A 24,689-nucleotide genomic window follows, 5' to 3' on the forward strand; every position below is an offset into this window, starting at 1 on the left:
ATTTTATATTGATAGGCGTCAAAATAAATTCATCATGGTCTCACTCCTGGATATAATTAAATCTACCTGAGGATGGAGAATAACCTGCTATACCGAATGGAAAATACAGAAGCTAGCCAGTTTAGTTGGTCTGAGTACCGTAGCCTTTAACCCGATCAGCAAAAGCCCAGCTTTGGTTCTCCAGCGCCTCATCCTCCTTGATCTCCACTCCCTCCTTCGTAACGACAGCAATCGAATATCTGTCCGAACTTCTCGCATCTCGGTAGAACAGCACCTTCATGCAGTCCTTCATAGCTTTCACAGCCTGCTCTTTCGTAATATTCTCTATGCCGTTTTCTTCTGGGAACAGTCGACGCAGAATAGGAACAGCCAAGTGCGCTCCGAACCCTGTGGCGAGAGATGGCGCAGAGTAAGTAGTTCCTAGCAAGTCCGCAGAGCTGAGGAATGGCTTGCCCTCTCCATCAAGCCCGGCAACGAGAATGTGGTTCCAGAGCGGGTTGAAGTCGGATCGCCGTTTGTAGAGCAACTTGGAGAGATATGTGTGCAGATTTTTGGCGTTGAGGGAATGTTCGCCGTACGTGGAGTAGTTCTCTTGTATGTCTAGGGAGTTTAGGACGCGGTCGATATATTGCATGTCTGAGACGTCACCGCCAAATCCAACCACGGAAGAGTTGTCGAAGACTCGGAGACGCTTCAAGTCGCTGAATCTAGCGAGGGAGCCATAAGAACCTGGAGCAAGCGTATTAGTATATTGCGCCTGCTAGGTTCATAGAGAGTCGTGAAGATGTGTGGCTACGAACCCAAGTTGTCCGAAGCTATCACTACACCGTCCTTGAACTTGACAGCAATAACAGACGTTCCTGTCACGATTGGGCGCTGGGTATGGGTCGTTGGGCCGGAAGTCTGGAGGTACGAGTGATCATAGGCTCCGTACACATCATCTCTCGGCTATGGCAAGGAAACTGTTAGCTATAAAGCTGATAGCAGGTCTTATTGTCCTCGTGCTTACCCGGCCCCAAGCTTCTGGGAAGTGGTTCATGGTGTACGGCGGGGAAGAGTCTTTGTAGGGAAAGTAATACAGATAGCTTCCGTATCAAGGAGCCAAACAATCAAGAGTAGAGTCGCTGTAGCAGGATCGTGGGTGGTTGCTGGATGGTATGTGTTGTTGGACGCAGCTTGGGCGTTGGTGAGAGCTTGCGACTAAACGCAGCCTAGAAGCCAAACAAGCCAAACATGTCAACAGGGAAGTAGACAATAACCAGCTACACCACGGCATCTATCTCTATTATACTACGTTTAATGGGATACAACCTACATTTACGGTGATCTGACGCGTAGTTTTAATTCTGAATGATATATTCAGTAAAGACGATTTTGTGCTATCTATCCAGGGTATATTTTAATTCCCAACCACACCCAAACTCCATATGCTCCAAAATAAATTCAAAAAGAGATAGGAACATTGAAAGGGACTATCGCGACCTGGATCTCCTCCTTCTCCCCGGTGATCGCGAACGGTGTCTCCTGTGTTCTAAATCCATCCTTCTCTGCCGCTTATCCTGATCACCTCGTTTGTTCTGATCCAGTTTGAGCGGAGACGGCTCCCGACTGAGGCCAGCCATAACTCTCTCTGCCGCACTAGATTTCAGTTTACCGCTTCCAGGAGTGCCGCTTCCAGAACCCGGAACAAACTCAATAGCATCACGGTCAGATTTCTTTTCCTCCAGCTTACGCCGTATGCTCTGCTGGCTCTTCGACAATTCGTCCTTGTAGGCCCATGAAGGAAGAGTCGACACGTCCCATAGTTCCGTAGGTAGAGAAGTGCTGTATTGCGCCTGTTCGTCTAGTCCAGCATGTTTCATCATACTCTGAAGCAGGTTTGGATTCTTTAGTGAGGATGAAGAGGCCAGCTTTTCGTTGAAATGAACGCCTTCCTTTTTAAGGGTTAGGAAATGCTCGAACTTCTTGTTCATTTCGGGATTGGGAGAGCCTGGAGGAGAGGGGGGTATGTCGAGGTTTGGAAACGGAGGGAGCGTCATATCTCGGCGTAGCGAGCTGATGGAGATGAATGACGATGACTTGGGAGATTGAGCAGATTCTTCCGGGAGAAGCGGCGTATAATCAGATGGTGGGAGAGGTCCAACGATCGGTTTGTTCGATTCATCAGCTGGTTCAACTGTTGCAGCTTGGTATACACTTGGTCCTGGGGAATTGTAAGCAGGATGCACCATCTAAAGATTCAATGCGGTGGAGCTGTACCTTTCACTTCGCTCGCCGTATCCCCAGCCGACTCCTTGGACAGAGACTGCGCATCAGGCAAGCTATCACCTTGCTTCATCTTATCGATCGGTAGTTGAGAACTTGTCACTCGTTTTACGCCGGCAGAGACATCGTTGGTGCTCTCATCCTCGCTACTACTTTCGTATGTACCGAGCCCAAGCATCACTCACGCGATAAAAGCCAGCAGGTAAGCAGTAACAGCTCTATCAAGGATATATCAAGCTCGAAGTTGTCCTTCTTGTAGACAAAATGCTCGTCTATTACCCGCGCGGCTTGGTCATGTGCTTACATAATATAGGCAGTCAGCTTGCGTTGACCAGCTTGAGGAAGAAGAAGCTCCAAAGCAGCATCAACAACGAAGCAATAACCCCCTTCAACTCGCCTAGAACCAACTGTCGCGCCTTGATCTCATAGTCCCTTGCTGCATTGTCCTCCTAGTTTGCTTGTTCTGCCAAAATGAACTCGCTCTTAACCCACCCCGATCCTCACAGCCAGCCCATTGGGTACTCCTTCTCAGAGCAGTCGAGCGGCCCCAAACAGCACAGCTTCAACCCGTAAGTTCTCTGACAGGCTGGACTTTTTGGACATCGCGGTAGCTAATATATGCCACTAGATATACGGACAATGGTGGTTCTACCCTTGGAATAGCTGGTGACAATTTCGCTATTCTAGCTGGCGACACACGATCGGTATCTGGCTACAACATCAACACCAGATATGCCCCCAAGGTATTCAAGATCGGCGCAGATGAAGTCACCGGAGAAGGCGGCCACATGATTCTCTGTGTCGTGGGCTTCTCTGCCGACGGTCGAGCTCTAAAAGAACGTCTCGACGCCATCGTCAAGATGTACGAATACCACCACAACAAACCGATGTCGGTCAGAGCATGTGCACAGCGTCTATCTACGATCCTATACTCGAAACGATTCTTCCCATACTACGTACACGCGATTCTGGCCGGAGTTGATGAGGAAGGAAAGGGAGCTCTGTACAGCTACGACCCAGTGGGTTCATATGAGAGGGAGTTCTGCAGGGCGGCTGGATCGGCGGCTAGTTTGATGATGCCTTTCCTGGACAACCAGGTTAACTTCAAGAACCAGTATGTTCCTGGTAGCGGTCAGGGTAACGCGTCGGTGGCCAGGAAGCCAGAGCCTCTGTCTAGACAGGGAGCGCAGGAACTCGTACTTGATGCATTCACCAGTTCCGTGGAAAGACATATCGAGGTTGGAGACGGGCTGCAGATGATGATTGTTACCAAGGATGGAATAGAGGAGGTGTACCGCCCACTTAAGCAGGATTAAGCATGTTTTCATAGACAATATCACCGTCGCATATTTGACTTGCGGCTAAACGATGAGGTTTCCTTACATAAATGCACCTCCTAATATTCTCGTGTAAAGAGCCGTAATTGTATATCTTTTCGTCTAGATCCCATGATATACGTGTGCGCTACCAGTCCAATATATTCCATAAATCAAACACCGACAATAATCGAAGCGCAAAACCAAAACGCCGACATAATACCGAATTCGTGTATTCCAGACATGCTACTTTTTTAAAATCGTTCCTTCATTCGTGACGCAACAGTACGCAAATTACCATATACCTTGCCCTATAAAGGCGTTAGTAAAGTGTGTAGCAATAGCGCATGAACTATGGGGGCTACTTACCGGAGGGCTTCCCAGAATCAAACTAACAATGGCTTCTCTAGCAACGTGAATATTCCGGAATCCACCCAAAATATGTATCTTTTGATCTGCGAGTACAACCCTAGTCCTGCTGGCATTCTCGATAGCGAACTTCGTCTTCCCATCTTTCCCAGCTATTCGACCAATAGCTCGTCCCAGATGCTCTCCATTTAGCGTCTTGACATCTTTAATCTCAAATGTTTCGATATAAAGATCGTCTAGTCGAAGTAAGGCAATAGCGTCATCCACGTCGAAGCCAAGGGTAAACGCCTTGACAAAGTCTTCACCCTTTTGTAGGGCGCCAGTGTCTGTCGTGTGCTTTGAGGTGCGCAGCTCCACTGCTCGGTTCTTCATGTTCATGCGTACTTGGAGTTTCAAGTGCTCGACGAGCGGCGGATATATCTTTGGCCATTCGGCCTTGAGCGGCGTCATGCGGTGAGGCGGGATCGGTACTTTGCGGGTTTCAACTCGATATGCGTCGCCGGACGTCTTGATGGGCGTGAAGCGGAGTCGTCCTTCCTCGTCGATTGCCATTTCACTATCCTCCTGGCCCTGCGGTAGTGGTACCGATGGCTCTTCCGGCTGTGCGGCACTGGTGTCTATTAAAATATCATCCTCATCTATGGCATCTGTCAGTATATCTTGCACCATAGATAAGAGATTTCTGGAGACTGACTCTGGACTGGCTGCTGAGCGGGGACGAGCTCGTTTTCTTCTGGCCCGTTCAGGCGCGCTGTGGGAGCTGGCATGTCTGGCAGTCTTCTCTTCTCGTAACTATGTCAAGTAAGTATTCTGTAATATCTATGCCGTCTGTATATCTGCTTGATGCGAGTTGGTCGCGATAAAATTGTTTGAGTGGGAAAATCCACGGTGCAAACAGGCCAAACAGCGCAATCTTATCGCCGTGGAAAAAAACTTGCTGCAAAAAGAGCTTCGACTTGCAGCTTCAAACCACAACATCCTGCATCACCAGCTCGAAACGACGCATCAATTCGAGGCAGCGGGAATTCGGCGCTTCTCACGGCCATCCATGATGCCACAGGAGACATGTCCGGGCATATAGGACGACGGCTGTTCTCGACGCTGCGCACCAGCTTCCCGGCCAACTTTATCCAGTCCAGTCGCCAGGGCGTGCTAGGCGGTTTTACAGAGAGCTGCCATACCACGACCTCCAGCTTCAACCTCTTCCGGAATGGGTCAATCCGGAGCTTCTCGCGCTCGAGTCCGAAGAATGTAAAGAAGATCAGTCGTCAGTTTGCGTCGGGGGGGTTGCTGGTGCTGGGTACATCGTCGACGAGGAGTTCAGCTACGGTCGAGACAGGGACGGCGGCATGTGCAGTAGCTTCGGCAGAGAAGAGTGTGTACCATCATAGCAGGAGGTTTACGGGCGGGCTAGGGCTCCAGAGTGCTGCTAGCTGGGGATGGAGGAGATACCTTCACACGTCCAAGTCGAAGGGAGAGGGAGGCAACAAGGACAATACTACGGTGGAAGGCGGGAGACAGCAACCTGGTCCATCTACCCCGAAGCAAGATGCAGTGAAGCCAGAGTCCGGGTCAGAGCCGCTGACGGCTTCACCAAAGACGGACGGCGGATCCCACGGGCACAGTCGATACCATCTGATGGATCGGCTACCGCATATGCATCGGCCTACGAAGGAGGAGCTTCTAGCTGCCGCCACAGGGTTCTGGTCACGATTGAAAGTCCGGTTCAAGTGGTTCTCTATCAGAAGTGCACGACCGTTCAACGTTGACGAGATTAGCACATTCTTCTCCTGGGTTCTGCTCGGACATGTGCTGTGGATTATACTTGGAACCACCACATTCTTTTCACTCTTAATCCTCACTATCAATACCGTTTTTGCGCAAGGTGAGTACATCTGGTTCAATGTTTTGTCTCTGCGTTAGCTAACGATAATAGAAACTCTGGCGAGATGGATTGGTAACTACCTGACACGATCTTCGGGGGTGAAGGTCGTTTTCGAATCAGCAATTGTACCCAAATGGGGTGCAGGCGTGATAACGTTCAAAAACGTCTTTGTCTCCCGCCGACCCGGACAAGGAAAGGGAAATGTGAGCAAAGGGTCATCCAAAACAGCTGCCGCAGCTGCATTCCAGGGAATGGACCAGCCTCGCCATCAGAACGAGGAGGAGACCGAAGACGGCAACTATACGCAATTCGACGTCTCCATAGATACCGTCAACGTGACACTCTCCTTTACCAAATGGTTCAATAGCCACGGCCTGCTGAAAGACGTCCACGTCAAGGGAATCCGGGGTATCGTCGACAGAACGCATGTCAAATGGTCCGAGTCCGATGCCCAGATCGATCCGAAATCGTACCGCGTGGAGCATAATCCGGGCGACTTTGAGCTGGACTCGTTCAAGATGGAGGATCTCCTAGTAACCATCCACCAGCCTAACAACTTCCGACCATTCACCGTCAGCATCTTCTCATGCGATCTACCACAGCTACGAAGACAATGGCTCATCTACGACTTCCTATCCGCCAACATGATGTCTGGCTCCTACGATAACTCACTCTTCACCATCCACCCTCGCCAGACACACAGATACACCGGCGCCCAGCTCCAGGACGGCTTAGAAGAAGACGGCACCCCCAGCCCCTGGAAGAAACACAACCGCATCCGCATTGATGCACTGAACATCGACCATCTCAACACCGGCGTCCAGGGCCCGTTCTCGTGGATCCACGAAGGTACCGTCGACATCGTCGCTGACCTTATGCTGCCCGCCGAAACCGACGAGAGCCTGGCAAAAGTCATGTCCGACTTTTACGACAGGATGGAAGCGACGGTGACGGCCAACAGGTACCAGCAAAGCGACGCCATTGTCCCTGCTCAAAGCGAAGACGATAAGCGATTCGTGGTCACCGATCTACGTATACACCTGAATAACGTTCGCGCCGTGGTGCCTATCTTCAACCGGGACCTATCGTACATCAACAATGCCCTTATCAGGCCTATTGTGGCGTACATCAACAGTCGACGAACGTTTATACCTATCCAGTGCCGGCTTGTCAAGCGAGCTAGTGACTTTGACGGTAGCTGGACGATCTTCGACAGCGGACTAATGGATGATCTATCCGCTGAGGTGAGTCTAGCCCTCCCGTCCCGTTGTGACCCGGATGAAAGGGATGCTAACTTTTGTATAGACGTACGACGCGTTTGCGCGGGACGTTGTCGACGAGCAGGCTCGAACACGGCGTTTCAAGAAGGTCGGCCTGTGGTCTCTGCAGCTTGCGGCGCAGGCCATCTTCATGGGCATGGCCGGTAACATCATATAATAATCTCTCTCTCTCTCCCCCTCTCTCTGTCATCTCTGTCCTCATCTCACCTCCAGCTGTTCTCACGACTTCTACGTCCGGTCTGTTCTGTTCTGTTCTGTTCTGTTCTGTACTGTTCTGTATTCGGCGGACGGTGTGCTGGAGTCTATACTGTATTCTATCTTCTTCATGTACGCGGAGTACGGTGCTTTCTTCTTTTCGAGCCGTTTGGGGGCTGCAGTGTATATGAAGATCAACGTCAGCAAAGTCAGCGACCTGCATAGTTACATGCACAAGCATCTGTCACCCAGGCCGTCGCCACCTTCTCGCCTAGATATGTTAATGTCGACCTGAATACGAGCGTGGAAGCGTGGAAGCCCGCAGCCGCAGCTCCCATGGCAAGATCGGCCTCGTATCCAGCTCTACCCCAGGACGACGTTTGCCTTTTGCGACCTGTCCAGATCAGCCCCTGAGTTCGCAGGCCGCGCTCCTATTCTAAGAACCGTCCCACAGACATGCGGCATGCAGGCGGTTGCAGATGTGATGCATGTGTGATGGGACGACCAGGGGCGCCACCGCTGCAGCCAGTCAGATCGGCCATCTATCCGTGGTAATGTTCATGGTAGTCGGCTGTTCCATGGTACGGAGTAGAGTCTGTATGTAGATATCTATATAGATGTTGTAGATGTCCTGTATGTATATCGTCCATATGAAGCATGAGTCGCACAGCAGAGCAGATAGAAGAATATAATAGGATATAATAGTAGTAATAGTAGAATAGTAGAAGTAGTAGAAGTAGAAGTAGAGAAGTTGGCAGCTGTCGAGTGGGCGTGATGGCATCGCCTGATCGAGAAGTTATACAACTTCAACTTCAACTTCACCTCTTCAACCTCATCTCTTCCTCTTTACCTCGTCTCTTTACCTCGTCTTCCTCTTCACCTTCACAGCTTAGTCTACGTCCAATACTCGAGCTACTCGTTAGTGCTCCATAATTAGAACTTGCTCGGCTAGCTACATCGCCTAGTCTGATGGCGCCGTCTTTGAGCCCCTGAGCAGTTCGCCGTCCCTCTTTTCTCTGGCGCCTCCAGCACACCAGGACACACCGTCTACAGTCAGTGATAGGATAGACCGCATGCGCGCAATCTCTCAACCATGTCGTATGTCCGGCGCCAGCGTCAAGATGCCCTGGCACACGCCCTGGCACAGCAGCCAGGTCCATCCCGTCACGAAACAGCCCCGGTCCCACCAGACTCTTCCTCTCCTTCTCCCCTGACGCCGATACCTTCAAGTCCTGCGTACCGGCAGCAATACCTCGACCAGGCGCGACAGTATCCCGAGAGCCAGCGCCAGCAGCAGCAGCAACAGTCACAGAAACAGACACAGCAGCAGGACCAATATCTGCACCAGCAGGTTCAGCAGAAGAACCCTGCTCGCTATTCAGCCGCTCCCGTGCTCTCTCGCCCGCTGTCCACCCATGCGCTGCACCCGTCCTATTCTCACTTCCATCAGCAGCAGCAGCAGCAGAACCAACATCAGCAACCCCGTATGCCCCAGGATGCCCTGAACATCCATACCGATAGCAGACTAGCCCACTCCCAACGTGCTTTTCCTCAGACGGGGGCCTCGTCACACCCGTCCTCTCCTCCTACTCCCTCCTCTACTGCCGCCAGACTGGACTCTGCAGCCTCCTACTCTCCCTTTCCGCGCCAGGGCCAGACGCCGCCTTTCCCACAGACGCACGACAGAATCAGCCCGGTCTCCTCGCTCTCCCCGTCACCCTCCGCCCTCTACTTCCACGAGCGCATGGCGGGCCACCACCAGGGCCAGGGGCAGAAGCAGGCGCTCTCCCTACGTCTGCAGCGGTCCAGGGACCAGCTCGCCAGAGAGAAGGAGAAGGAAACGGACCAAAAGGGGACGGACAAGGACGATATGTCACACTCGCACTCGCCCTCGGATTCCGTTTCTGCATCTACGTCTACGCCGAATACGTCGCCTATAATGCCTACCAGTAATACCACCACCACCTCTTCCTTCGGCCAGCAGCCATCGACGTCGACATCAACAATGTCGAAGACGATATCATCAATGCCAACGGCGAAACCTACCCCGCGCACATCATCGATAGACTCTGCCATATCATCTCTCTCATCCCTCTCGCATCCGGCGTCCCACTCGCACAAATCCTCCGTCGACAGCCCCGCCATAACGCCGGCAGACATCAATAATCTGATATCCGCTGCCAACGGGTCGCCAGAGGCCGTCATTGCGCACCTCCTGAAAGAGAAACAGCAGGCTGTTTCTCAGAATTCGCAGCTGTGGAGACTGGTCGAGAAGCAGCGTCGCATGGTCCTGGCTCTAAACAAAGATTTAGAACGTACCGTGGAGGAAAAGGATCGGCTGAAGAAGAAGGTCAAGGAGTTAGAGAAGCAGAAGGAGGATAGTAAGGCCGCGGCCGGGACAGTCGATGGACCAAAAGATGGAGCAAAGGATGAAACCAAAGATCTTGATGGTCAGCCCGAAAAGGACAGAGAAAGCAGTGCCAACACTATCAAACTGCCACTTCAGACACCCACCTCCGAATCAACCCCCAAACAGGCGCAAACTCCACCCTCACGCCGTGCTCCGCCTGCGCCACTACAGCTTTCTGGGAGCCAGCGTCTCCGTCCGCATATCCAAGTAGACCACTCTAAACAGCAGCCCGCCAGTAACAATGCAGTCGCATCTGATTCCGAATACGACTCCGGCGTCGAAGACTCTGAGCTCCCCAACTTCGAGCGCGGCCGTCGAAAGACCCGCGAGGAAGACGACAGGCTGCGTGAGGCCATACTCGCGCAAAAGGAGAAAGAACAGTCCAAATCCAAATCCAAGTCAAAGGGACGCAGTCAATCGAATAAGAAACCCAAGAACATCAATCCTCCTGAATCCCTACAGAAGGAACAGGCGCAGCACGATACCAGAAATGGGCCCGGACCAGGTACTGGCTTTTCAGGTATTGGTCTGCCAGCCAGTCCTCGTGTCTCTGTTTCGCCGCCCAACTTGGCCAGACAAGCTGGACAGAGTCTCAATTCCGTGTTGGGTCCTGCGGACGGCGGAAAGGCGTTAAGAGCGAGACTTATCAAGGCACCGCCTATGAGTCCCGGATTACCACAGAGTCCACGGCCAGGTGATCGGCCGATTGGGTCACCGATGCCTCGTCTGCCTAGAGACGGACATATGGGCATCTCGACTCCCCTGCGCAATGCCTTCCCTGCACCACTCCAGTCTCAGTCCCAACAACATACCAGCTATCCCGCCCAACACCCAGTACAGCATGAGAAGAAGGCATCCACAACCTCCACGTCCACCTCTGCGTCAACATCCACTACCATCCCGACCATCGATCCAACAGTGCAGATTGACAGCTCCACTCCCACCGCAGCTACCACCCCAAAGCCCATCTACCGCGGCCTCGTATCAGACGACTACCCCGACCTTCTCCTCCCGCCTAACTCACTCCCTTCCATCCTCGTACAGGTGGCTTCCTCTCGTCTCCGTCCATCAAGGCAAAGTTACATGAACACGCAGTCACAATCCTCTAACGAACGTGGCAGTCCCGACGAAGACCCCGTCTTCACACTGAGTGTCTTCGCTCGCTCCTCGCGTGCAGAACTCTGGCGTGTTGAAAAACCCATCATTGCTCTGCCACAGCTTGACCAACAGGTTAAGACCCTCTGTAGGTTTGCTGGTCGGATACCAGAACGCTCGGTGTTTAGTGGCCATTCCCCCGCAAAGGTTGACGCCAGACGTGCAGCGCTGAACAGCTACTTTGAGATGTTACTCGATACCCCCATGGACGATGAGGCGGCGTTGGTAATATGCCGATTCCTCACGACGGATGCGATTGAACCACGGGATGATGAGATGAGTCTTGTATCCGGAAATGGACATGCCAGTACCTCTTCTGTCGGTACAGGTGATGTGAAGGCATCCATCCAGGTGGGACCAGATGGCAAGCCAAAGATGGAAGGATACCTTACCAAGCGAGGCAAAAACTTCGGAGGCTGGAAATCACGCTACTTCGTCCTTCAAGGGCCGGAACTGAAATATTTTGAGTTCCCTGGCGGTCCGCACCTGGGTACTATTCGCATCCAGCATGCACAAATAGGCAAGCAATCCTCTACCCAGGGCAAGAATGGCTCATCATCCTCGCAGGCCGAGGACCAAGATGATAACCAGTACCGTCATGCGTTTTTGATATTGGAGCCGAAGAAGAAGGATTCCACCTCCCTGGTCCGTCATGTTCTGTGTGCTGAGAGTGACGAAGAAAGAGATGTATGGGTTGAATCGCTTCTTAGCCATGTCGAGCGCGTTGAGGGAGAGGACGATGATAAAGATAAAGAAAGGCAGATGGACAAAGACGGTAAAGATGAAACATCGAATAAGCCCCGCATACCCCTAAGTACCACCAGCGCAAACGCAAGCTCGTCTAAAAAGGGAACAAGCAAAGACTCCTCCGACGGTCTTGACGCCGACGGTCTTCGCGCAGTCAGCTACGATGATGTCGTGGCTGCCGAAGCCCCCATCCGAGGAGGCGCGCCACCAGGCTACGAGTCTACCGACTCCCTTGCCGCAGCACAAGCGCACTTCGACCAAGCCATGCCCTTAACCCCTTCATTTAAACCTATCTCGGGTCCTACCAACGGCGTTAAGATCCAAGATCCGTCCGCATGGGGTAATAAGCCCACCACGACGACGTCAGTCAAGGAGAAAAAGCGAAGCATATGGGGATTCTCGCGCCAGGCTGCACCCAGTGATTCGGGCAATGCGACTGGACGCCAGGACTCAATTAGCGGAGCAGCTGGTTCTATGGCCGGTGGTGTAAACGGTAGCGCATCTTCTCTCGAAGGCAAGGAACCTGTCCGTGCCGTCTTTGGTCTGCCTCTTGCTGAGGCGGTGGAGTTCTGTGCATGTCCTGAACCAGGAGCTGATACAACTTTACCTGCTGTCGTTTACCGATGTCTTCAATATCTGCGTGCTCGCAAGGCCGAGTCTGAGGAAGGTATATTCCGTCTCAGCGGCTCGAATGTGGTTATCAAGGGGCTCAAGGAGCGGTTTAATACCGAGGGTGATTTGGACTTCCTAGAAGGGGATATATATTATGATGTCCATGCTGTTGCATCTTTGTTCAAGCAGTACCTTCGAGAACTGCCGACTACGGTGTTGACCAAGGAGTTACATCTAGACTTTATTAGGGTCTTAGGTATGTGCTGCTCCATGTTTTTTATTTCTAATATCTTCCCCAATGGTCCGCCATATACTAACCAGCCCCTAGATCTCGATGACAAGCAAAAGAAGATTGCAGCCTTCCACACCCTTGTCCACCATCTACCCAAGCCAAACATAGCTCTCCTTAAAGCCCTATCAGGATTCCTCATCAACGTCGTCAACAACTCCGACGTCAACAAAATGACAGTCCGAAACGTCGGCATCGTCTTTGCCCCAACCCTCAACATCCCTGCTCCCGTCTTCTCCCTGTTCCTTTCAGACTTCGACCCGATATTCGGTGACACCCCACCACCATACGCTCAGGCTCCCGCCTCATCCCCTGGTTCTCCACCAGGAACAGCTCCAGGCTCAGGATCTGGACCAGGAAGCCCCGGCTCCGTCGAAATTACCGTCGACTCACCCGGCTTAAGCGCAGACGACATACGCTCCCCACGACATCAAATGTTCTCCGATCTACCATGTACACCTGCCTATGACCAGAGTTCGTTCCACAGCCAGTCCAACGACGCAAACGCAAATGCCTACCGACACGCTAAAGAAAACTACGATATCAACACCGGCTTCGTGCCTATGCATTCTCATCAGCATCCACACCAACACCAACAACACTCATATGACCCTTCCACGTCACCAATGAACGTGAACATCAACCTAGCCCACCAGGGACAGCGAGATGGACAGTTCACGGGACTAGACGGAATGTTGGCGCCGTCGGGCAGCTCATCGCAAACGACCAAGTCGAAACGCCGCGAGAGTTCGTTGTTGTTCATGACTCTTGGGAGCCGGAAAAGTTCGATGCCAAAGATTCGCGACGAGGAGTAATTTGGTTTCCCTCTCAACTCTATCATCTATCATTTTATCTATGCCGACATGTCTGCCCTGCTCCACCTACGCACTTTTTTTGTGAATATGGAAATTTCCATATGCTCTAGCAAGCAAGCGAGCGAGCAAGCGAGCAAATGTCTATTTTTCCCTCCCTTCTCACCTTCCGCTTTTCTCTTCTTTTTATACCTTGTTATTTCTTCCTTGCTTAATTGGGCGGCTTTTATGATTTTATCGATCTACCTTGCAATTTTCATCATGTAATCTCATATTTTCCCACGTATGCCTCTTTCTCTCATCTGTGTAAGCGCTTTTCCTTTCGCAGGCATAGTCTTCTTCTTGTTTTCCATTCTCTGAATACCCGAGGACGAACGGATATACCCCTCTTTCTAAATTTCTTTCCCTCTCACTCCTAATATGTATTCGATCATATCCGTTGGTTAACTGGTTTAACCTGGATTTTGTTTTTGTCGATATGCACATATGAGATAATATGCAGAGGGGCGCATTCATTCTTTACTGTTACTGAAGTTGCTTGATTTATTGCATTCATATTAAGTAAAGTAATTCTTAATTACTATTCATCTAAACTTGACGGGGAGCAAAGAACTAGAGCTGCGCTAAATGAGATATGCAAAGAAAGTAAATTGGTGATATCAGGGTGCTTTCCCCATCCATCCCAATTGGGTATATATAATTACGTACAAATATATTGTCGTCAACATCCAACGTCCATTTTTAATTCCATCCCAATGCTAAAGGACAAAGACAACAATGGCTCTGCCTTTTTTTTTTTTAAGACGTTGACGTCTCAAGACTGGAGCGGTATTAGAGCATGTTGTTCACCAGGTAACTCGGCGGCGTTTGCTTTTGTGTTCACCTGGGTAGTCGACGGCAACTCTGATGGCGGACCGTTGTTGCGAGCGTCCCCTTTACCATTCCCGTCAAGCTCTGGAGTCCAAGCCTCGCCGGGGAACTCATGTTTGTCTTCCTGGGCTGGTACATATCCCTTGACCTCCTCGTCTCCAGACTGGCATCTCTGCTCCCCTAACGGTGACATGCTTCTCCGGTTTCTCTTCTTCCTCCACATCCTACGAAGGAATAGCAAGGTCCCGGCAATGATGAGTAGTAGAACTAGTACACCCACGCCCACACCAATGCCAATTTTCGTTGTCGTCGCTAGTCCGAACTCATTATGTGTTAACGAACTTGGTCTCCTGGACGTGGTACTCGTAGGCTCTGTGCTGGAGGCCGGCACTCCGATTTGACTGGGCGTTCGTGTTGGATGGTTTTCTGTCTCGTTTGCTCGTCCGATGAGAAGGCCGTTATCGTCCAGGAAGAATCCAGCCTTATCGATGCAGCATGTCTGGCTGTCGTCACAGCAGTAGCTCCCATTTGCAGGCCCTGGCTGCTCGCAAATCACAGCGCGCGGTAAGATGAGTGTATCCTTTTTGTCTATGTTACATTAGCCCACTTCCTTGAATAACAAGGACAAATATGCATTGACTTACCGTACAAACATACTTGAGCACAGCTATTTGTCCACGGTCGATGCACGCAGGGAGCTCTTATCAGGGTCTTCGGGTCATCCTTGGACGTGCAGAGGCGGTCCGGACGACATTGTTCAACAGTCTCACAGCAGGAATCGGAATTAGGGCACTTGACGTTATTTGGGTATGCCTTGTTTCCCTCATAGCTGTAGCATGTTATCTTCTCGGCTTTTTTCCCCATCTTGGTGAGGGCAGTAGATGATGCTCCGTATGCGACGGAGGATTGGAATAAATCTCGGCTCTCAGCCTGATAAAATAAGGGGAGATTCCCTCTTATGCTGTAATCTAACCGCTCCCATGTCCGTCATGGCCCATATCCTTCATGAACGGGGGCCAATTGCAGTGGCTAAGCCGTCCGTTGATCCCTGACTTAGTGATCCTTCGCGCGTTCCAGCGTCGCCTTGGCCTGGATCGGATGATTGATCATAATCCATAATCGCAGATTGGATGTCAATGCATGCAAGACGTACATACTGTATGTATGTATGTAGAACATAGGATGTTGCAGACGGATGCATGGTCCGATGATGGACGGTGTATAACGCTCAGGGGCAAGCTGGAAGTTGAAGAATATCGTCAACTTTCCCCCTGCAAGCACTAAACATGAACTAACAGGGATTTCCAGTTCTGCAGCCAGCCGCTCCGGCCTGGCCGCCATGCCATACCAAGTTGAGAAAATGGAGGAAATGTGCGGCTGAAGGAGATGCTTGAAAGGATTGGCACGATTCGATCTCATGTACGGAGTACTCCGTAGGTATAGGGCGCTGCCGTGAGTAATAGCAGGAGATCCCTAATGATATGATCCGAAGTGTGGCTGGTGTGAAAGGCGCAGCTGTGTTATATTTGGCTTCTAGATATGGGGGGAATCTGGGTGTATTCATGACCGCCTAGGTACTCCTTATATAGGGGTCGATATGTTACCAAACCAGCTCTACTAAGCTTGATACAATCGATACGAGGAGAACGTAGTCATTAGTATACATATATCAATCAATGACAATCTCTATCATGATAATGCGTCACCACCGCCAGCAGCTGCAGCCCATATAATAAACGAAAAGAACCGGCTGAAAGAGCACAGAAATATTTTCAAAACCTCCTCGTGTTTTGTCCGCCCCAGAAACCCATTACCTCTCCGCTCTCACTCACCCACTCTCTAGCACCATCAACCAACGCCTTTGCCATCCCTTTGCTCTTCGTCTTCGCGGAGCTGGCGCTGTGCTCTCCATATGGCGTCGTATCAACCGACGCACCACCACCACTACTCGACGAGCCCATCGACCCAGTCGCATACTCCGAGCCCATGGTAGGCAGCACATTCTCTCCTGCACTCAAACTGACAAAAAGCGCGAACGGAATCATCCACACGCACAACCCGAAATATGACGCTATCTCGCCAAACGAGGGCGTGTCTACGGCTGCACCGTAGTAGTTATAGCTCGATCCGCCGGGTGACTTCCACCCACCGCGGTTCCACGACGTAGGCGCTCCACTGCCAGAGTTATAATCTGGACTCGAAAAGTATCTGAACCACATCCAGTGGTTTAGGCCGACGAGGACGCATGACGACAGGAAGATCGGATCGGAGAGCTTGACGATTGGAAACCGGCGTAGGTTGCCGGCGTAGACCATGTGGGAGACGATGCTGAGAGCGGATAGGTAGAAAGGGAACCCGTCGACAAGCCAGAGAAGTATGTGTATGCCGATTATCGTGTATATCAGTCTGGTCAGAAGCCGCCGGGCGATGACGGTATGTTCTTCAACGAGCTCGGAGAGGTAGTAGAGGCCCGAAGCTGTAGACAGTACATTAGCTACTGCATTTATTTAACCGTCGGCTTCTATGGGATATCACCTATTGCTAATGTCAGGAAACAGAATCCTATTATCACGCCCAAGTATCCTAATAGAGGTAGAATCCACATCGTGAGCTATATATCCGGATGAAACGGCGTGACGTCGGCGGGTTGAACGGAATCCAGTGTAGTCACTGCTTTGCTGGGGGTATTTTAAACGATATTTTAAAGGGTCGTAGCAGGCGCCATTGGTGTAATCACTTGCGCATGTCCTTTCTCTGCTTTTTGGTCTTTTTGTATATTTACCAAAAGTGAAGCTGTTGGTCGAAGCAAGCCAGATAGGCCATTAGCACATTAAAGAGGCACTGGATATCTGACTAATACAGCAGAAAAAATGACGCCGCTTTAGAAGCCTTAGTTCCCCCACATATCATCATTTTTTTTTATCTCGAACTTTTGGACAAGACGTTGGAAAGATTTCGTTATTTGATGATAATAGTTCTAGCGGTTAAAGAAGAGAGACGTTTGCATCTGCATTTATAGACACGTCCGAGCAGTCGAATTCCGCTGTCAGATTCCAGCGCATCACATAATAGTAGAGCTCATCTCTACCGCTTATCTTAAAGAATCTATACTCGAAGCGCAAACATGTCTCGTCCTGAGGATACCCTGTATGTGTATGAGTACCTATTATTCATGGCAGCTACTAACTGGTTTGGACTATAGCCCACCGGACCTATTCTACAATGATTCCGAATCCCGCAAATACACATCCTCCTCCCGAATAAAAAATATTCAATCCGACATGACACATCGTGCCCTCGAACTGCTTGAACTTACCGCTCCGTCATTGATCCTAGATGTTGGTTGTGGTTCCGGCTTGTCCGGTGAAATTCTCTCCTCCGTCGAGCCATCCGACGGCGGTCCACACACATGGATTGGCATGGATATATCACCCAGCATGCTCGATGTTGCGCTCCAACGGGACGTGGAAGGTGACCTGTTCCTAGCCGATATTGGGCAAGGCGTGCCGTTCAGACCCGGCACTTTCGATGCAGCTATAAGCATCAGTGCGATCCAGTGGCTTTGCAACGCCGAGACTAGCGATGTTAGCCCAGAAGGTAGGCTAAAGCGGTTTTTCGAAGGGCTATATGCCTCCCTACGACGAGGTGCTAGAGCTGTATGCCAGTTCTACCCCAAAAATGACGCGCAGAGAGGGATGATCAGTGGTGCGGCTATAAAGGCTGGTTTCGGCGCGGGTATCCTTGAAGATGACCCTGGTACGAAAAATGGGAAAACCTATCTTGTCCTTACAGTTGGTGGAGGCGGTTTACAGGGCGACATTACTGGTGTGGTCAAGGGAATGGACGACGTCGACATTTTGGACGCGAGAAGGAAGGCCAGGGACGCAGCCAAGGGACGCAGAGGACCAGATCAATCGCATGTCAAAGGGACCAAGGCCTGGATTTTAAGAAAGAAAGATCAGATGGAGAAGAAAGGGAAGGTCGTCAAGGCGAGCTCGAAATATACCGGAAGGAAGAGACGAATTGCATTTTGATTGGACCGCCCTGATGCTTTACATCCTTATCCCTTCTTTATCTCGGACAAATAAATGCATTACCCGACACCAGGCATTTCCACGATCAAATCTCACCGGACCGGTGTATATGGCCACGAGAAATGAATATTACGCAAATCCTCAGACATCTAGGAGCCAGTTTTCATTACTCGTGATCCGCTTCTCAATTATAGACAAGCCAGCCGATATACTGGGCCCAATAGCCAGTATAGATCCTGCAACGGGCAAGATATGGCGCATGGACACAAGCCATACAATTTACTCTAAGTCTCCAACGTGTGCCAGGCTTCAACCGACCCAATGGAGATACCCATTATCAATATGGGAGAGTTTTAAAGTGCCGCAGGATAGTGAGCCCCCTTTTGGTTCAAACTCACACGAACGATATATGCATATCATGAATACCCATAGATAACCGCGAGTCAACGCAGTACTTTCTGTGTCTATCTCTTCAAATCGCTCTTTCAATGATAAATTAACTCTTCGCTTGAATACCTAGACCAAATCTAATGTGTATTCTGTAATTGTATTGCCTGCCTGTCCTGTGTAAACGGATCTCACTAAAAATTATATCTCTCTTTTTTTGTAATTATCGCTATGGGCAAACAAACAATACAAGAAAAATCTTAATCTACAGTCATGCTTCGATCGAATCATTCAATAACAAAAGAAAAAGAAAATCCAGTATTCAAATATGGCAGGTAGGTAGATGATGGATAAATGAGGTTCAAGGGAAGAGGGTGCAGGAGGTTAACGGCAGCGTTCGCTAACAGGGCGCTTATTTACTTTGGAGGAGGGCGGAAATATTTTATTAGATTAACGACCGGCGACTTATATTGGTAGCGAATGGCGTTTAGAGCTGGGCCTCCATCTTGTCGAGGACGGCTCGGGTGAACTCGTGGGTAGTGGCACGGCCACCCATGTCACGAGTGCGAACGGCACTATTCAACGGCGTTAGCTAGGATATAGATAAAATGGAGGACATATGATGACTTACCCTTCACCGATGACGTCGTAGACAGCCTTGGAGATGCGGTTGGCGTGGTCGTCTAATCCGAGGTGACGGAGGAGCATGGAACCAGAGAGGATCAAGGCAGTTGGGTTAGCCTGGTCCTTACCCTGAATATCAAGACCGACGTGACGGCAGCCGGGCTCGAAAACGGCAACATCTCGTCCCATGTTACATCCTGGAACGATTCCAGGGCCTCCGACCAAAGCGGCGGCAACGTTGGACAGGATACCACCGTACAAGTTAGGCATAACCATGACATCGAATTGCTGAGGTCTGGAGACAGCCTGCATAGAGGCGTTGTCGACAATCATGTCATTGGTTTCCAGAGTTGGGTAGTTCTCGGCAACCTTCTTGAAGGTGCTTCGGAAGAGACCGTCCGCAAGCTTCATGATGTTCGCCTTGTGGATACAGGTGACCTTCTTGCGGTTGTTGGCAAGAGCAAAGCTGAATGCGAACTTAGCAATGCGCTCTGATTTGGCACGGGTGATGATTTTGAGGGATTCGACAACTCCGTTGACAGGCTGGTGCTCTAGGCCAGAGTATTCACCTTCGGTGTTTTCACGGATGATGCAGAGATCGACATTGTCGTGGCGGGTCTGGTAGCCGGGGATGTTCTTGATCAAGACGATAGAGGCATAGATGTCCAATTCCTGTCTAAGGGCAACGTTGAAAGACTGGTGGCCGGATCTTTCAATGGGGGTGTGTAGGATTCCCTTAAGTCCGAGCTTGTTTCGGCGCAGAGATGCGATCGACTCCCTGAAGAGGTCCTCGGAGTGCTTGTTTCCAGAGTCAACACCACTGACATCAACCTGCTCCCACTCGATGGGGACGTTGTCGGCCTTGAAAATGGTCTTGACGGACTCCGCAACTTCCACACCAATACCATCACCTATTGTTGACCAGATTCATTAGCTATCTGAACTCTCAACAAAGCTTCAAAACAAAGAAACCGGAAGCCGGCTGCATGCTAGACTCAACCAGACTCCGTATAACCGGAGCTATAGGTACATACCAGGGATCAACGTTACTGTATATTTGCCGCCATACTTGGTTGGCTTGAAGATATCCGACTGGACGGTAGCCATGCCTGCATTGTCAATTGCTGGTTAGCGAGCTGGAGAACACGCGGGAATCGAACAATACTCACATCTAACGCCTCCTGAGGCGCGAGAGAGGCATGACGAAGAGCTGGCGACGCTTCGCAGGACAGACTGCGCGTGGTGAACTGGTTAGCAGGCGGGGCATGAAATGCCGCAGCAGAGGAATTGATATCATACCTGCGCAGGGCGTGCAGTCCGGAGGGAGAACATGTTTGCAGGCAGCTTAGAATTTCGTCTGGAGGGCTAAAACATCGAATGCGAGAGCAGGAGTCTGGATAGCAGCCGGGAGCTTCAGGTTTGTCTTCAATGTGAAATTTGTTCACAGGGTGCCATTTTGCCGGAGCTTCTCAGTCCGTTGTAACGCTGGAGGATTATGTAATGAAACGGGATCATCTTTATCCCGAAACACACCACGTGATATCGGGGATGTGCCGACCTCGACGTCAGTTCCTGAACAGTATGAGATTCATACCCAGATGGTATATCCAGGAGACTAACAAGACCACGTTAAAGAGCATGTTGAGAAGAGATGAAGTTCCAGACATAAGGCCAAGTCCATTGTGTACAACGGACAAGTGGCAGCAGCTCTTCAAGGCACGGACAACGGCCATACGTTCATATACAATGCAAATGCTTGTTCATCAAGCCACCCCGGAGCCGCTTTGCCTTGGATTGCTCGACTCTTTGCAGAGTACAATGAATGGATTAACCAGACCTCATGATATGGCGTTTGCAACTGCCAGAGTCAGCCCCGTCCACAATTCTCCCGGGGGTCTGGGGCCCCAGCTCTGGACCTTGGTTAATTGATGCTTGTATGCGACATGTCTCCAAGGGACCAAGACATTTACAAACCGATCTTTAGCTTCTGGCTTGCTGCTCGAGGTTAACGGGACGCTCGAGATGACCTAGATGCCTTTGTTGATATCCCCCCTGGACCTCGTGAGAACTCACAAAAGTGGACCGTTAGACAGCCTCGACACCAACCATGCCAGAATTAGATGATTAATGGGCATCCATCATATACCAGGCTATTCAACTGCGTTGTTTTATTCTGATCGCAGCCGCAGCGTCCAAACAATCCATGACTTTGGCCTTTCTTGCCGCTGGTCGAAAGTATTACCCAATCGGGACTAGTGTTAGGGCTAACCTTTGACCCTTATTGACAACCAAATGCGGGCATCAGCTGAATAAGGGAATTCCCTTCAACATCTGATTGAGATACCAATCCGGTCTGGGGCCTTTCATCTTCACCTCACCGTCTCCATCGTCCCCTTGACTTTTTGGATGTGTTCATGCCGACCGCTGCGTCAAAAGTAGTATGAGCCGCCGTTGTGTTATTCCACTAGTGCTAGAATGATAGACGACGGGTTGAGGCCTGGGGTTGGTCCTCGCTGGCTATGGAAGACTGTGGATCATGTCTCCGGAGAAGTCTTACTTCCTTCATGGGGGTTTATGCATGTCTTTCGATTAACTTGCCTACAGTACCTGCGGCATTTCACTCCATCTCAGTTTAGACTGAAAGCGCATCAGTCTAGGTGAATGCCCCCGGTTGATAGCTTGGAACACTAGGGATCTTAATTCCCGTTATCAAGCCTAGCTACGTCCTTCGTTATCAAGCCTAGCTACGTCCTTCTTTCCAGTAGTCCTCTTTACTGAGATACTACTCAACCTTCTCTTCGTCTGTCATATTCACCTATTGGCCCAGGGTCAATCTCCACATACTCGTACTCTCGGTTTGTCCAAGAATACTTGACTTATATTATCCGGTTCTATTGAGGGCTTGATGCTTTTAGGCCGTCAATTAGCCCGACAAAACCCCTCATCAAATGCGTCAAGATATTGCCACAAGGGGTGTCTATAAAGGAGGCGTCCTATGCACGTCCTTGCATGAGCTCTTGTGTTGCTATTCTACCAGACTTGTCTTCCTTTATCGAATATCCCCAAGATCAGCATCTCGTGAAACAAAGCTCCCTTTAAATTCATATCCATTTCTTGATCCTCCCCATTTCAAGAAACTTCTTCTCTTCACCAGCAATCATGAAGGCCTTCGCCTATATCCTCGCTATCGTAGCTGCCTCCGTGGCCGTTATTGCTGCTCCAGCCCCCGTTGCTCAAGTTGCTGAGGCCCAACTGGAAGCTCGTGCCCTTGAGCCAGTTCGTAAGTTACCCTGCATCGTTTATTTATAACAGGGGACACTCGTTCTGACTTGCTTTATAGTTGAGAAGAAGTGGTGCCACATCCCCGGCCAGCCCTGCTAGATATCTAGCAGCCTATCTGTCACATCAGCCATGAGCTCATACTGGAGAAATGGCTTTGATGTAGACAGCTCAAACGGCGTGGTGCGAGGTTGAGTCTGTATGAGTTATGGGCCGACGTGCGGCAATTCGACATTATCTGGATGTCTTTGATCTTTTTCGCTTGTATTTATTGTTTTATCCTCTTTACCTGGCCGAATTTCGCTCCCGTTCTGCAATTCGATCTCTCTTCACCCTTTCGTCGGCAAAATACGCTTATGCCACACGGACAGCTCCTCGCTACCCTACAACAACAGTTTGGCATATCGTTCAGTGCCCAGCACCTGTCAAGGGATGCAACATTATACACGGCGTCGACACTATACCTACGAACAGGCAAGCGCCGCCTTTATAACCTTCCTTGACCTGGACTGGGCTATCGTCTTCATCGCTACCAAAACTATATGAATTCGATAATGACAAGAAAGATGGGGGAGAAGCTCGAGCTACATTACATCTGAGACTGAAATGAGGCCAGTTTTCCTTTATGGAGTACATAGGTTCGATCCAGTATCACCCCAGTCGGGTATCCTATATAGTCTTTGGCTATTGACACGGAGAGTTTTGGAAAAGGTTCAACTACTGTCTTGTTCAATTTTCTGATCTCCATTTTCGTTTCTGTTTATATTTATTTAACTTCCTGCTTTGACATTCTGGAAGCTTGGCTTATATATGGTAATATACACCTCATGGATCTCACCATTTATCTGCCTGCTTCTCTTATCACCCCCAGCCATCAGCTTTCCAGTCACTCACCCTATATTGGAACAAGGGTGTGTGGTCCTGAATCCAGCCCTTCCATTCAAGATGTTGCTTTATTAACAGGTGAAGATGACTGGTCTTGCTATTCAATCATTTATAGCTGAATAAACATATATATATTCATGTCAATCATTGATATGTATTATTTCCTGAATTAATCTGCAATATAGGCGTGAATCTCCTTGTATATCTCCATACTCTTGGTACAAAATAGGGTGCCGCTTATATAATCCAACCCTTGCCCTGCCATGTGGACAAAGTGTGTGTACAAAGCACAAGAAGGGGGCGCGCAAACATCCTGCAGCCTCAGGTTTGCTACATGCATAACTATGCAAGGTTGATCCTCTCCATCGGGAATCGAACGCCATTTTAATTTCTTTGAACCTTCCAAAAATAAAAGCCACATCAAAGCCAAGTTTGTACCACCTGGGGAGTCAATCATGCTTGGGGCCAGCGGTGCCTTAAATACTATGAGGAATTCAAATACGGACTGCATCAAAGCCCAAACTTGAAGACACCATATTCACATCCTCCTATCACGATCACTACACCTTGGATATTTATTATGGATCACTGTTTTCTGTGGCTATATGTATGCTCTAGGCCTAGACAATCGCCTTCTATTCAATGGCTTAAGAACTTGTGAAGAGGATAGGTGGTGTAGATATATATTAGGTTACACTACTCACCAATCGATTTAAGATCGTACATTTCATATACCTAGTGATTATGTGTGACATGTCATATACTAGCCACGTCGCGCACCATCCAATCCAGCATGTGTACCATTCCTTTAGAGTTGGCATTCTCCAGGGAAGAACATTAATTTTACACACCCCATGATTATGTGCTGCTCGAGGGTTATCTAGTGCGCCTGTTGCTTTAGCGGGTATGAGAATGATCAGAACACTAACAATAAACCATACACCAGTCAGCATCTTATCAGGCAACAGGCTGTACACCTGAGTGGAACTACTCTATAAATCCCAAGAGTGCAAGGTATCTCCGCTATCCAGCTTATTGCCCAGGGCCAGTTTCTTCTGGATAAACCGAGAAATTAACGCGAAACATACAAAAATAGATTGAAACATTTAATTTCATACCGGATATATAGAAGGTGATACCAATAGTTTCTATCATCCTTTCGCATAATTGTTCATTTATGCTCCAAAATGGGCAGCCTCAAGTGGGCCAGCTTTGCCGCCAAGAGCCGAGAAGCGGCCCGTTATACGCGGAAAAGCTTAACTTGCTCAACGAAAG

At 50.0% G+C, this 24,689-nt stretch overlaps 8 protein-coding genes across 8 annotated transcripts; 3 read left to right on the forward strand and 5 right to left on the reverse strand.

Moving 5' to 3' along the window:
* Positions 1–121: 121 nt before the first annotated feature.
* GIQ15_04471 (uncharacterized protein) lies at positions 122–2,443 on the reverse strand (the record flags this gene model as incomplete). Its single annotated transcript, XM_033551888.1, has 5 exons — positions 122–729; positions 801–948; positions 1,010–1,059; positions 1,568–2,203; positions 2,260–2,443. 5 exons carry the CDS (start codon positions 2,441–2,443, stop codon positions 122–124), a joined length of 1,626 nt encoding a protein of 541 aa, XP_033405618.1.
* Positions 2,444–2,736: 293 nt separating this feature from the next.
* On the forward strand, positions 2,737–3,581 carry GIQ15_04472 (uncharacterized protein; the record flags this gene model as incomplete). The annotated part of the gene is made up of 2 exons (XM_033551889.1): positions 2,737–2,834; positions 2,894–3,581. 2 exons carry the CDS (start codon positions 2,737–2,739, stop codon positions 3,579–3,581), a joined length of 786 nt encoding a protein of 261 aa, XP_033405619.1.
* A 254-nt stretch (positions 3,582–3,835) lies between these two features.
* GIQ15_04473 (pre-rRNA-processing protein PNO1) lies at positions 3,836–4,717 on the reverse strand (the record flags this gene model as incomplete). The annotated part of the gene is made up of 3 exons (XM_033551890.1): positions 3,836–3,892; positions 3,951–4,588; positions 4,645–4,717. 3 exons carry the CDS (start codon positions 4,715–4,717, stop codon positions 3,836–3,838), a joined length of 768 nt encoding a protein of 255 aa, XP_033405620.1.
* Positions 4,718–5,015: 298 nt separating this feature from the next.
* Positions 5,016–13,338, forward strand: GIQ15_04474 (uncharacterized protein; the record flags this gene model as incomplete). Its single annotated transcript, XM_033551891.1, has 7 exons — positions 5,016–5,835; positions 5,887–7,079; positions 7,141–7,258; positions 7,549–7,688; positions 8,276–8,408; positions 8,693–12,490; positions 12,563–13,338. The coding sequence occupies 7 exons, from the start codon at positions 5,016–5,018 to the stop codon at positions 13,336–13,338; spliced, it is 6,978 nt and encodes a 2,325-aa protein (XP_033405621.1).
* An 811-nt stretch (positions 13,339–14,149) lies between these two features.
* Positions 14,150–15,069, reverse strand: GIQ15_04475 (uncharacterized protein; the record flags this gene model as incomplete). The annotated part of the gene is made up of 2 exons (XM_033551892.1): positions 14,150–14,793; positions 14,850–15,069. 2 exons carry the CDS (start codon positions 15,067–15,069, stop codon positions 14,150–14,152), a joined length of 864 nt encoding a protein of 287 aa, XP_033405622.1.
* A 908-nt stretch (positions 15,070–15,977) lies between these two features.
* On the reverse strand, positions 15,978–16,520 carry GIQ15_04476 (SVP26; the record flags this gene model as incomplete). The annotated part of the gene is made up of 1 exon (XM_033551893.1): positions 15,978–16,520. One exon carries the CDS (start codon positions 16,518–16,520, stop codon positions 15,978–15,980), a length of 543 nt encoding a protein of 180 aa, XP_033405623.1.
* Positions 16,521–17,329: 809 nt separating this feature from the next.
* Positions 17,330–18,239, forward strand: GIQ15_04477 (williams Beuren syndrome chromosome region 22; the record flags this gene model as incomplete). Its single annotated transcript, XM_033551894.1, has 2 exons — positions 17,330–17,352; positions 17,408–18,239. 2 exons carry the CDS (start codon positions 17,330–17,332, stop codon positions 18,237–18,239), a joined length of 855 nt encoding a protein of 284 aa, XP_033405624.1.
* An 874-nt stretch (positions 18,240–19,113) lies between these two features.
* Positions 19,114–20,582, reverse strand: GIQ15_04478 (isocitrate dehydrogenase subunit 1; the record flags this gene model as incomplete). Its single annotated transcript, XM_033551895.1, has 6 exons — positions 19,114–19,201; positions 19,258–19,429; positions 19,682–20,161; positions 20,285–20,359; positions 20,420–20,483; positions 20,550–20,582. 6 exons carry the CDS (start codon positions 20,580–20,582, stop codon positions 19,114–19,116), a joined length of 912 nt encoding a protein of 303 aa, XP_033405625.1.
* Between the last annotated feature and the right edge of the window lie 4,107 nt (positions 20,583–24,689).

The sequence above is a fragment of the Arthroderma uncinatum genome (genome assembly GCF_011692745.1).
Source record: "Arthroderma uncinatum strain CBS 119779 chromosome Unknown scaffold3, whole genome shotgun sequence".
Classification (NCBI taxonomy): Eukaryota; Fungi; Ascomycota; class Eurotiomycetes; order Onygenales; family Arthrodermataceae; genus Arthroderma; species Arthroderma uncinatum.